The sequence below is a fragment of the Thermobia domestica genome, chromosome 9, assembly GCF_964235325.1.
Source record: "Thermobia domestica chromosome 9, izTheDome1.hap1.1, whole genome shotgun sequence".
Lineage (NCBI taxonomy): Eukaryota > Metazoa > Arthropoda > Insecta > Zygentoma > Lepismatidae > Thermobia > Thermobia domestica.
Genome location: NC_137462.1, coordinates 134,911,734 through 134,925,198, shown reverse-complemented (window position 1 = coordinate 134,925,198; position 13,465 = coordinate 134,911,734). Strand labels below are relative to the sequence as shown.

The 13,465-nt window shown below is 33.3% G+C and overlaps 1 protein-coding gene across 1 annotated transcript; it reads left to right on the top strand.

Moving 5' to 3' along the window:
- Positions 1–2,586: 2,586 nt before the first annotated feature.
- LOC145694141 (uncharacterized) lies at positions 2,587–13,166 on the top strand. The gene is made up of 2 exons (XM_081770258.1): positions 2,587–2,666; positions 11,321–13,166. The coding sequence occupies exons 1-2, from the start codon at positions 2,664–2,666 to the stop codon at positions 12,500–12,502; spliced, it is 1,185 nt and encodes a 394-aa protein (XP_081626384.1). The 5' UTR covers positions 2,587–2,663; the 3' UTR covers positions 12,503–13,166.
- The last annotated feature ends 299 nt before the right edge of the window (positions 13,167–13,465 follow it).

Sequence of the window (13,465 nt, the reverse complement as noted above, 5' to 3'; positions counted from 1 at the left end):
AAAGAATTATTGTATTATGAGTAATATTAATATCGAAAGTTGAAAATGAATCACATATACACAAAAGGAATAATTTGTTAAGTGAACGAGAGCGAAAAAATTAATGACTTGTGGAACCAAATTAAAAATTAATATGAAGTTTGAAAAGACAAAAGCAAAGTTGATTGGGAACTGGTTATGTCTTTTAGATTTGGTCTAATAAGCCTTTGGAAAGACGCCATGTGTCTTGTTGAATGAAGAGTTACGAAAGTGTCATTAAATGTTTGATGTACTGTACTGTGCTGTACAAAACAGAAACATAAACATTGTCAAAGATGCGAGGGAAAACGGCTAGAGATCACTAAAATAATGACAAAGTAACGTTGAAGTTCGAGCAATCAAAAGTATAAAGGAACAAAATGAAATGAAGTCTTTAACGTCCAATGATATGCCCTTTAGAATAACGGGGACGAATAATTAATGCAAACAAAAGATGATGAAATAATTTGTAAAATGAGAATGTGGAGGAAACGGAAGAACCAAGAGGAAAACCACAAACACAATGTTGTCTACTACAAGCTCGCATGTCCTGGGATCGAAACAGGGGCCCTTCACACCCGAAGTGACCACGTGTCCCCAATAGTATAAAGAATTTTCAAACTTGAAAGTACAGCCACTATAGCAGTTCACTATACAATACAGTAGAAAATAAAAGGAATTTAATTTGAGTTTTGGCACAGTGGCTCAGTGGTACAGCGCTTACCTCTGGTGCGTGGAGTAGCTGGTTCTATCCCCGGCCAAGTAAGTTTATGGTGGACAACATCGTGCTCGTGTGTCTTCTCGGAGTAACGGGAGTTACTCCCGTTACCTCCCACTTTCTCATTCCACCAATTCTTCAATCATCATCATTCACTTGCTTTAATTATCGTCTCCCTTAACCTAACAGGCAAACGGTGAGACGTTAATCTCAAAGATTTCATTTCATTTTCATTTATATTTTGAGTTTTGCTTTCTTATGCAACATTGTGGTCATGAAGACCGGGGCTATAAGCATTGACTTTGAAGCATAGGGGCTTGAAACTCAGTGCAGTTGGCTGGTGCACGTACCACCATGAAAGATGAATGCGCACAGTGTAGACCGTTTCCCACAGCACTAATTTCCCTCCAAAAAAATCTGGATTACAGAATCATTCTACCTTCTCAGCTGTGATGCCAACTCGTGGAAAAAATCTCATATTGTGGGATATTTTGACAATGATTTCTAGAAATGGGATAAAGTGAATTTTCGTTAAAAAAATGCAGGGTTTATGGGATATTTGTGTATGTATGCCATTAACGCCAACAAAATTGTCTAATATACTGGAAATTAATGCTAGTCGTCAAATGTTGTTATTATAAAATCTATGTTAGTGTTTAAGTGATTTATGCAGTGATTTGTGAATCTCAAAAACAAGTGCTAAGGAACGTTAATTCTATTCTGATATTTAAAAAAAAAGAGAGAGGGGGAAATGAAGGAAAGAACAGAATTAACGGAAGAAAATTAACCGCGAAACGTACAACTTCCAAATCGTTCCATACACAATGACTGAAGAATTAAGTTTATCTAGTTTATTTACGTTCAGTAGAAGAATATAACATAAAAGCGTGATGAAAATACTAAACTCACAACAAAATGTACTTATTTCCATCAGCATTTTCAACTTTCTCTTTTTATTAAGGAAAATATTTGTTCATAATCTGTCTGATAAACGTAGACGATCGGAAGTTCTGAATAATTCACTCATATATTGAAGACAATGACTGATATACACTAATTTTACTGTTCATGTTTTCTAAGTTTAGAAAAATTTTGTTATTAGTATACCGTGGAAAATTCAAGAGCAAAATAGAAATTTCTGCCTCTCGAGATGGGATTTTATAACATTTCAGACTGGCATCACTGCTTCTCAGCGTAAGAAAGTGAAATTGCCTTTATTTTCTAGCCTATAGCATCCTATAAAATCTACTGTTCCACTACACATGTTTCTTTAAATGTGCAAACTTCATTTCATTTTATTGATTCTGAAAAACTTTAAATACTTTACATGACACTAACATAATCTTACACCTTCCAATGAAGTAACAAGATACATAAATTAATCCAAAGAGGTCTATGATCTATTTATAGCACCACTGTTATACATAGTTCTGTCTCCTGGATAGCGGCTTTCTGGAAATTTATGTTGCAATAAATGTCAAGAAAAATGACTCAACCTTTTAATAAAATTGTTCTAATATACGGAGGTGGAAAGAACTAGAAAAAAAAATTAAAAATAATAATGTAATGTTGAAGGCACAGGAAATATATAACAAATACCACAATAACAACACAGGAAAAAAGAATTACAAGCATGCATTTGATAAAAATTCCTTGTTTCCTAAGGTACCAGTTCAATACGTGTTATGATTCCTATATCTTCCGGATCCAATAAACCGTTCAAGGTTCAACGTGAGTATTAGCCGTAATTATTTACATGCTATTGGTTTTTAATGAGGTTATATATTTTAATTCTTCTTTTATTCCAGTTGAAATAACAGTTGTTTTAACCCTGAACTTGCTCAGTGAAGCTTAAACTATATATAGATGACCACTGAAGTTATTCTGCGTAATTCCACCAAGACACTGGATTTGATCAACAGCAAACATGGTAAGCTTCGTAACAATAGCTTTTCTTATAAATATTTTACTATTATAATAACGTAAGTGTAGGTATTAAAAACTAATAGATAAGAATATACGAGAACATCAATTGCATTAGCGATTGTAAAATTCTGTTACGTGGGATTACTAAATTCGGAATCACGTTTTCAGCTTTTTATTTTGCATAATAATAATAATAATAATAATAATAATAATAATAATAATAATAATAATAATAATAATAATAATAATAATAATAATAATAATAATAATAATAAAATAACAATAATTTTATAACATAATGTTCTTAAAAATTACAGGATACCTAATATTCAAGTTTTTTGAGAAATTTCCTTTTAATATCTGGAAGTAATCTTTCACTTTGAACACTTTAGTGATACTATTAAAGAATATAAGTAATATAACAATTGCCAAGTTTTAATGTTCTTTATTTTTTATGGTTTGTGAACGGTAAAAGAAATACCGTTCACAGTTGTTATTGATTGAAATTTAGCGTCTCTTTTCAGTACCGAGGCTATGAGACGTGAACCTATAGTTTAAGGTTTAATATGATACAATGCTCACCCACCGGAAATCGAATCCAGGTGTCGTAGACCAAAGACGCGCGCGCTATAGACAAGACCATACAGAAGAGCTAAAGAAATGTTGTTGAGTTGTACAGTTATAAATTTGATATATAGTTAGAGAAATGCCATATAGTTCAGCATATTTTTAGGATGAAATTTTGCACATTTAAAGAAATTTGCATACGATAGATATAGAACTTTGTAGGGTCGTCTATTTATTTCATACGAGTATAGAGATGCTATAAAGGAACTTAATGACAAAAAGTGCTTCATTAAAATTTTAGGGAAAGATACTAGAGAATGTGCTAATTTCTTTATTTATTGAAGTTTACAGCACCGAGGCTATATGAGCAGTGAAATTACAATACATGGTGTAAACCGAATTCGAAAGAGAAATTCGAACCTCCGAATGCGCTCAATGTTCTCTCAGCGTGAATAGAACCCAGAACTGCGTTCACAAAAGGCTCTCGCTATACCCACTAGACCAGTAGGCATGGCGAAAGCTGAAAACTTGTATTAAAAGTATATACATTAGACAAGAAAATAGCTTTAACCAAGGCTGTACCTAAGAAATGAAATTTAGGTGAGAACCATTGAGTAAGTTTAAATGTAGTTTTGCTATGGGTAATGCCAAAGTAAAAATGGGACGTAATGCCATTATACAATTGTAAAGTTTAGAACCCGTTTTGAAAGAACACTAAAATGGTTTACAGTTAGTGTGCTATTTAAAATATTTAACTTAAAGGAACGCTGTAACAATATGCAGTAACACAGCTGTCGTCACAACCCTTTCTCTGTCTTGTAGAGCCTTTTATAATTTCTCAAACTTCAGGATAAATTTTCATTTAACTGTTAATTTTGAGAATGTTTTTTTTATGTTATTTTAAGCTACCTATGTGACTATAATACAAGACATCTGCAAAAGAGAATGTTCAGAAATAACGGAATTGTAAGTTTCGCAACAAAATGCCTGACAAGGAAAATTATAAAATTTAATATATTTTAATTTAATCAATGAAATAACTATTAGTTAATAATTACTTACTGTATGTCTTTGTTGTTTTCTTGCAAAGCAGTCAATAAAATAACTATTTTTTTAAATTTAATATATTTTAATTTAATTTGATCCATATTTTAATAATTTAAAAAATAAATTTAAAAAGTTTACATCCAATGTATAGATTTAGGTCGTGCAAGACTATATTTGTACCTTTAAAAGTACACACATTTCGTGTATTTTTTTAAATAAATAAAATAAAATAAAATAAAATAATTTAAGATTACAGTTTTTAAAATAAGCTGTAATTTTTATTTTATTTTACTTTATTATAGTATTTTATTTTATATTATATTACGAAGGACGAGATCTAGTAATAATGTGAGCTTGAATATGGTGCAGTTGTTTAGTGCAAGAAAATAATAACTACAAGACAAGATCGGCCCTGAGAGAATAGCCCGTTCCGCCTTATCTTCTTTTCAAAAGAGCTGTAATCTTCTAAAGTTAAGATTTAATCAGTTTAAAACACTGCACTGGGTGTAACCATTTTGCTGCACTATTGATTGTATTCTGAATACTTAAGATAATTAAAAGTTTAAGCCTGTAGAATATAATCACCATATTTGATTTTCAGTTCATTGATTTATGTTGATAAACTTTTTTCTTTTTACTTTATAGTAAAATAAACAAGTGCTATTTTAATAATTTGTGACGTAGGATTTCATTAGGATCTTTACTATTTTAAAATTGTTCCACTTTGTAGAAATCGGTTCTTTTAATTTATAAATGTAATATTTTTAACTCATAAAAAATTCTCTACAAATGTATATGGTGTAGGGGGAAAAATTAGGTAGCTTCTCCATTTCTTATCTTATCCGAATTCAACCATCATAGATGTTAATACATTGTAGTGTAATCTGTTTGCTCCTACGGCCCGAGCACCGACTTTAGGAGAGAAAACAAATGGCTATGTTTTGCGTACATGCTTTTAGCGGAAGAGACCTAGGTTCGAATCCCGGTGGGAACTCATTTGATTTGGATTCCACGTTAAGCTGAAAGTCTACATTGTCTCATATAATCTTGGTACTCAAAGGGACGTTAACACAAACCGATTAAGTCAAAAGTCAAAGTGAAAAGTGTATGGCTACTTAGAAAGTGAAATGGGTAGTCCACCGGTTAGCATATCACTACCGTAAGCCGGAAATCAGAAATCGATTATCAATTCAGTCACGCTTTCTGACTCTTTGAATTCAAAGAAAAAGTGTTTGTCAATATACAGTATTATAATTGTTTTCAGTATCAAGACGTGGACTTACAGCTTAAAGTGGACTCCCAACAACACCGGATCCCACTAAGAATCGAATCCGGGTCTGTGACACCAAAGGCGCCTCTGCTGATTATTTAGAAATAAGCAAACTAATTTCAACTGAATATACACGGGTTTAAATTAATGTGAAAAATTAAACAATTATAGCTACTTGAAATAGAAAATAGCTTGAACGTAGAAAAGACAGTATTATATTACAGCACGTAAAAAGTTTCGTAAAATTATGATGTAACCCTGAACAATGAAAACGTTAGAAATTAGCTGCCCATTACTAGCCATTGGACCATCAGGAAGGCCTTTATTTAAAAACTGTCAATGTGGTAGTACCAAGATTTTTTCTATAATATCTAATATTATAAAATGATTTTGCCTTTATTCTGCTATTTCACTAAACCTTGAATCTGTTTTTTACAACCTAATTTTGTTTCAGCTTTGCTCCCCATTAAATAATAATAATAATAATAATAATAATAATAATAATAATAATAATAATAATAATAATAATAATAATAATAATAATAATAATAATAATAATAATAATAATAATAATAAAAGTGTCATTACAAACTATGAACGTTATTAAAGGTTCAAGAGATGCCATGTTTCCCTAAACATTAAACAAAAAGTTATCATACTCAAAAAATATACTCGATCCAAATCTAAAATAGAAGAATCTTTTTTTTTTTTAAAAAAAAAAGAAATTCTTATTAAACTTAAAAAAAATGGATGAGATTTCTGACTTTTATAAGAAATGACTTAATATAAATAACATTTCAGAAAGATCAGTCTCTGACCTTTCACACATCATGCGTTTGCATACTTCCTTCTAATCAATCTAATATAAATAACTTTTTGTTTTGCAAGTACGTTCGAATGATACTCTATTCATTGGCCCCCGCCAGCCGGGGAAGGGAAATGAAGAGGCAATTGATCCTTCCCCTAGATTTCGCTAAAATGGTTCGGCTCTTCAAAATTTATATCAAAACATTTTCAGTTGTTTACTTACTTACTTCGACTTACTGCAGTTAATAAAGATATGTGATCTGCATCAATAATAATTCTTTTTACATTAAATATTATGTGCATTAATCTTACACAGAATCTCATGTTTACCCTTGAGCTTAATTTCCTTACTATTGTTCTCTATGTATAATATCTGCCATACATTCAATTGAAATACTGTATATATACAGAACTACAGAACTGCAATGCGTTTCTTAAAATTATATTTTATTATTTTACTTTGCTAATACCTTAGGTACTCATTGATTAATTGATTATGCTGTTTGATGAGGACAACACCAGCGAGGTTATTTGCTCCCGTCACGAAAAGGTCAATGGCCGACACATCCTTCTCATAAAAAAGTCGTAAGAATAAAGAAACTATTATAAAAATAAAACTTCCAGAAAATGTTTAAATCAATTATAAGATTATTTATATAAAAACAATCTATTAAAACTCAAAATAAGCCGTAAAAACCTAAAAATATAAATAAAATACAAAACATAACAAGAAAAATAACTAAACAAATAGTAAGAATAAAGTTACGCAAAATCTATATACTGTATGTAATAGTTAAAATAAAAGTGACTATGTTTGTGATTTAATAACTCTTGAAATACCCGACAAATCAAGACCAAATTTTCAACATAGATGAGGTTCTGGGCTGGGATGGTTTTAGTCATTTCACTTTTATGGTGCAACTTAGGTTAGGGAGAGGGGAAGATATTTAAAAATAATCGAAAATTACTTATATTAGTGTCGAATCCATAGTTTTCTGGGTAGCTGAGATAAACAGGAGCCCCGCAACTTGGGGGAGAAGGAGGGAAGAGATACCTAAAAATGATCAAAAATGACCAATATTAGTGTCAAATCCATAGTTTTCGGGGTTGCTGAGATGAACAGTGACACTTCAGATCCCGTTTAAATCCAAATTCACTCCCGCAACTTGGGGGAAGAAGGAGGGAAAAGATATCTAACAAGAATGACCAATATTAGTGTCGAATCCATAGTTTTCGGGGTCGCTGAGATGAACAGTGACACTTCCAATACCCGGTTAAATCCAAACTTAGCCCCGCAAGTTGGGAGAGAGGGATATATATATACGGAGTGTTAATGAACTATACCGACTAACTGTAAGAAGTGATTCCTCACATCAAAATAAGTCAAAAAATCCTATGAGCCTGTGGGGAAAAGTGCATAGTTTCAGAGCTAGGGTTGTCGCAAAAAAATCTAAATTTTAAGAGGCCCTATTTCGCGTTCGAGAAATCGTGGAGTGGTAATCCTTATCAGCGTAAAGGAAGTCACGCATACACAATCCAAAAATGCATATTACAGTAATTTTCAATGGGTGTGCAGGCTATTGTGTACGGGTTTAATTTTCAAACATGCTCTCAATAGAGTTTTCAGATATACCTTGATTTCAAGGAGAGTCCAAGGTAGGCAGGAGATAAGTTTTGACAACAATCGACATCCAGTGCTTCGGAAGGAAGTCAGAAATGTTAGGAACCGGTAGCTTCATTTTGTGTGTGTGTGTGTTTTCCTATTCGGAATAACGTGTGATAGGATGTATTTCGTCACGGTATATTTCACGTTTCCTTCACTTATAAGCGTGTAAGAAAACATCGCAGCACGATTTTTCTCGAGTACGAGAGACCATGCTGTTGACGATCCTTAACACTTCCGACATCGCGCCAAAGATTCCATGTTCACTGTTGCCAAGGCTTATCGTTTGCCTACTTTGGACCAATCATAAATCAGAGCGTATCTCAAAATTCGGTTGATGGCATGTCAGTGAATTACACCCTGCAGGGAATACTCTGCACACCCATTAAACATTAATGAAAAATGCATTTTTGGGTTGTGTATGCGTGACTTCCTTTACGCTAATAAGGATCACCACTCCACGATTTCTCAAACTCGAAATAGGGCCTCTTAAAATTTAGTTTTTTCGTGATTTTGGACAACCCTAGCTCTGAAACTATGCACTTTTTGCCACAGGTCCATAGGAACTCTTTGACTTATTTTGTGATGTGGGGAATCACCTCTTACAGTTTGTCGGTATAGTTCATTAACACCCTATATATATATATATATATATATATATATATATATATATATATATATATATATATATATATATAATATGAGAAATCGAACTGGAAGCTGCACTCTGTGAAACCTATTTTAGGCAAATGACAAAGATACTAGTACTAGTCTCCGAAATGAAAGGACCCTGGCTTGCTTCCGTTTCGAATACTCTAATCTCATACATTACTGTTAAGTGCGTGGCGATACCTTTCTGTATTTTGAAGACTATATCGTCCCACTGATTATTTGTTACATTCTTATGGAACACCTAGAATACTCAGACCTCGGAGAATGTAGTGTTAGTCGCTTTCCGGGAAATGATTGTTTCTTTTTGACAATGTTCTCTCTTTTATTCGCGGGATTTAGAAATTAACGTCCATTCATGCTTTTTATAAAAATACTAGCAAATACCATAGGAGGAATACGTTTCATTTTGGACATAAGCGACTGAATTTGGATTTAAACTGCATCGGAAGTGTCACTATTCGTCTCAGAGACCCTAAAAACTATGGATTCAACACTAATATCAATCATTTTCGATCTGAGTTAGCTTCACTTACAATTGCCCATTTGGACACACATCCTCACAGTGTTCCACACACCAGTACTATGTACGATTGAATCATGCTCGTCGATGTCACGTCGTTCTCGTCTTTATCTCCTACAGCAGTTGATGTAGGTCTAATCTCGTGTCGCAATTTCAGGCCTTGCACACACTTATCCACTTAAACATTAATACTGTTCTCTTACCTGTTTGGTTTATAATGCAATAGTTCCACAGCACACGTTCAAAGTCTGACATCACAAACTGTGCACAGTTTGCTCTTCTAGATCTGTTTATGCCTCCTTACCACAAATCAATTAACACCTTGATGGTTGAGTAAGCCTCAACGTTCTATTGACCAGTTCAAAAACTACAAGTCGCAGATTCGAGCTTCGTCTTCAACATCGATTTATTTCTGTGTATATATTTTATTTTCTCAATATCATTTCATTAGGCTAACTAGTGATGCATACCCAATGGACAAGAGATAAGTTGAGTAATGGCAAGGGTAGTTGATAAGATTTAACATCTCGGCATTCGCTCGGGGGTCTGAGGGAGGACATTGGCGCATTTTCTGTTCAGCTCATCTTTTCTGTTTTCATTCTACCTTATTTAACTTCTTCTGCATTGACAGCAACAGAGAGCAAAGGCTCCGTCTCATCAATATCTGATTGACAGGCCATACTTCTGCAGAACTGTAGGGCCCATTATTTCCGATTCTGAACACCTGCGAAATGAATGCTTCCACACGTTCTTTTCTATACCCATTACCTACTCCTACACAAAATTTGATGCAATTATCTCTGAGTGACATCACGCCCTTCCCTCGTAAGTAAAAGTCCACGAGTTTGTCAGAAGAAAATTTTATAAAGGAAGGAAGACTTAAATTCATTTTTCTGCCGAATCAATGTCGGTTAAATTACGAAAATATGTAAGATATCTTATTTTGACATGCTGAACAGAATCAGAGAAGAAAAGTATTTCCCCCCCTCCCCCCAATCGAACGTTTGCTTGTCAGTCAGTTTAGTTAGTACTACTGAATACAGCAATTCCTATTACAGTATTTCGTTCAATTCCCGCGACCCACTTTTTACGTATGAGTGCCATTATTTTATTATTTATTGTCAAACTTCATTTTCCGTTGTCCTGTAGTCCACAGAACAGAAACAGTCGGACACAAACGAAGAAGTTTTATTTTGTTTTATACGCATATATAATATACATAATAGTCTTTGTTTAATAGTTGTGATTTTCTATATTTGTCGTTCAATAGATATAGATAAGTGAGATAGTTTCACAGATCTGCTTTATTCAAAAATCTAGAAAAAAAAAAAGCAGTTCCAAAGGCATCTTCATTAGCAACCAATGCTGATAGATTTTTTTCTTTGGTGAACTATCATATGAGGATCTTATTTTCGAAATAGCAAATTTCCACACTTTTGAAATTCTCCCTTCAACAGTTTCTGAAACTGTGGGATGAGCTCTTTCGGATTAGGCAATAGGGTTTACTAAAAGGGAAACGTTTTCGGTAAAAACCACAATGTACAATTAGTCATTTCAATCAAAAGATGGATTAGATTGGATTTGAGTTTTGCGTCCTTTTCAACATCGAAGCTATATAAGACGGGGACCTATAGCTTAAAGTGGGATCCAAACCACATGAGCTCCCTCAAACCAGAGGCTCCCCCACCAAAGGCGCGTACGCTATCCACGATAGAGCTCATATCTACGTCGCTTTTTTTTTTATTTCTACTGTAAAATTAGTAATTGTAAAATAACTTTGAAAATAAGCTTTTATACTTTCAGTAATGTTTTTAAAAGAGCTGGTTACCTATCTTTCCTTATAATAATGTATTATCACATTGGACATAGGACAATATAGTTCTTTGAATTGAATTAAATCAGAGAACATCAAATTTGTTTCATTTACTTCCGGTTATGGATAAAAGTACATTTTTAAAAGAAAAGTGATGGATAGTCAATACTTTTGGAACAAAATTGTGCATAAAAACGCTACTTTTTTTTTAGTGTTCTTTGCTTTAGTTTCTATAAAATCTTTGTTTGTTAAACGTATAAAGTATGAATCTACACCAGTTTTTTTCTGTTTCATTTCAGATCAAACCACTTTGTATTATTGCTCTAGTCTTTGTCCCGTATAGTTTGGGGGCAACAACTGTCATCTATAATCTTCCAGGCTCAGAACTAGGTGTAACAACACCAGAAAGTGTTCCCATCGAGCGGAGTACAGAAGAAGAAGGTCAGCCTTCTTATATTAGACTCACTGCAAGCGAAAATAATGATCCTTCACTTGCAATCCCTCCAGATCTTCAAGAACACCCAAATGCGTCAGTTTGGTTGGGTCCAGGTGTACAGAACACTAATCTAGAAGAACCATCGGCGGCGACATTAGGAGAAAATTTGGAAGCTGCTTCTTCCAATGCTACCACCACCACCACCACCACTACTACTACTACTACTACTGAAGAACCACGATCTCAGAGTACAACAGTTCGAACTTCTCATAGAGGACGAGGTAGAGGAAGAGGGCACAGAGGTCAAGTCCGGTACACAAAAGGAAGTACACCTGAATCTTTACGCATAGCAGGAAAACGTGTCTCAACAAGAGGACAACAGCTCACCAGCACAACAACAACAACAACTACTACTACTACTACATCTATACCAGAGTTAGCATCAAACACATCATTGACAAGTGCCTCTCCACAAGACGAAATTACAACAACTCCTTCTCAACAAGATGGAACACCTGCAGAATCATCACAAGACAGGGCCATACCCGAGCCAATAATACGAGAAATTTCTCAAGTAGCGATTGAAAACACTGAAAGAATACCAGTGCCATTTGAACAACTTTCACAAGATCCTCCAAGGGTTATACCTCAACTAGCAGTGATAGAGTCATCTGGAAAAGCAACACCTCTACAACAGGAAGAAGAGTCTACACGAGAAATTCCTAAAAGTCTATTAGAAGAATATGATATGGTAATATTTCAAAGACCAACCACAGAACCTTCACGAGAAATACCTCAACAAGCAGCAGACAGTGGAAATGAGGGAACACCAGAGGAAGTATTTTCCATACAGCCCGATACTATTGATGAAGCAGAGTACATCAGAAATCTACCGATTCGACAACTAGAAGATGGAAGTATCACAACAGATAACCCTGTAACAAGAACAGTAGTTCACACCAGCGCTATACAAGATGGAACCATCTTAACTTTGGACAATGAACCACCTACACCAGAAAGTAGTTATGCTATAAATAGACAATAAAAGACAATGTAATTTTACAAAGAATTAGGGCTATAGATTAGAATTTCATTCCTAGAACAGCGTTTCCTAACATATACTTCAACATATATACATATGTCAAAGTTAGTAAACGTTAGAAATATAAATGAACTTATGACAACAACAAAATAAATTGAACTGAAATGATAAACTTCTATTGATTTAGAATTTAAAATTATATGGTAAGAATATGTTCGTTTAATACATATGATGCTAGTCTACAAATAACATTTCAATACAAATAACTGCATGTATATTGTAGGTAATCAAATATATTCCTTTGCAAATATGTAAATAACTGTGTCAATTACATGGAAGAATTTAACCTTTCCTACAAGCTATTTATAGGATTATATTTTTCTTTAAAAACAAATCATACAATATATATTTCTATTGTGACAATAATTTTTTTTTTATTTAAGTAGCGTTCCTAAACATTTTTATTGTAGAATTCTGTTAGTGTCATGAATGTAATCATGGAAACGTTTGTAATGTTTCTTTGTGTAACATATATTTCAAGTAGAATGACTGAATTGCGTAATTATTGATGTACCAAAGATAAACTTGTGATACATATTGAGTACTATGTGCAATCTTTTTTTATGATTTGTACTATTCTTGAAAATATAGTAAAAAAATATATAATCCATATATTCTTCTTTTTTAAAAAAATTGCAGACTTAAATTGAAAAACGATCCAAGTCTACCGGAGTCCTTTTTTAAGAGGGACAAAAATCTAGAGTATTATAATGTATGTTTTTGATTGGAAGTGCTTTTTTTTTTTTCGACTTGCTTTTTAAACTGTGTTCCTTATTATCTCGCCTTAAAGTTCCAACTGCGTGAAACAGACATATCAACTTGAAAAATATGTATATACAAAGTGATTGTAGTTGCACAGTGTCATCTATAGATGTTGTATCCATTTCAACTAGTAAGCCCGGTAAT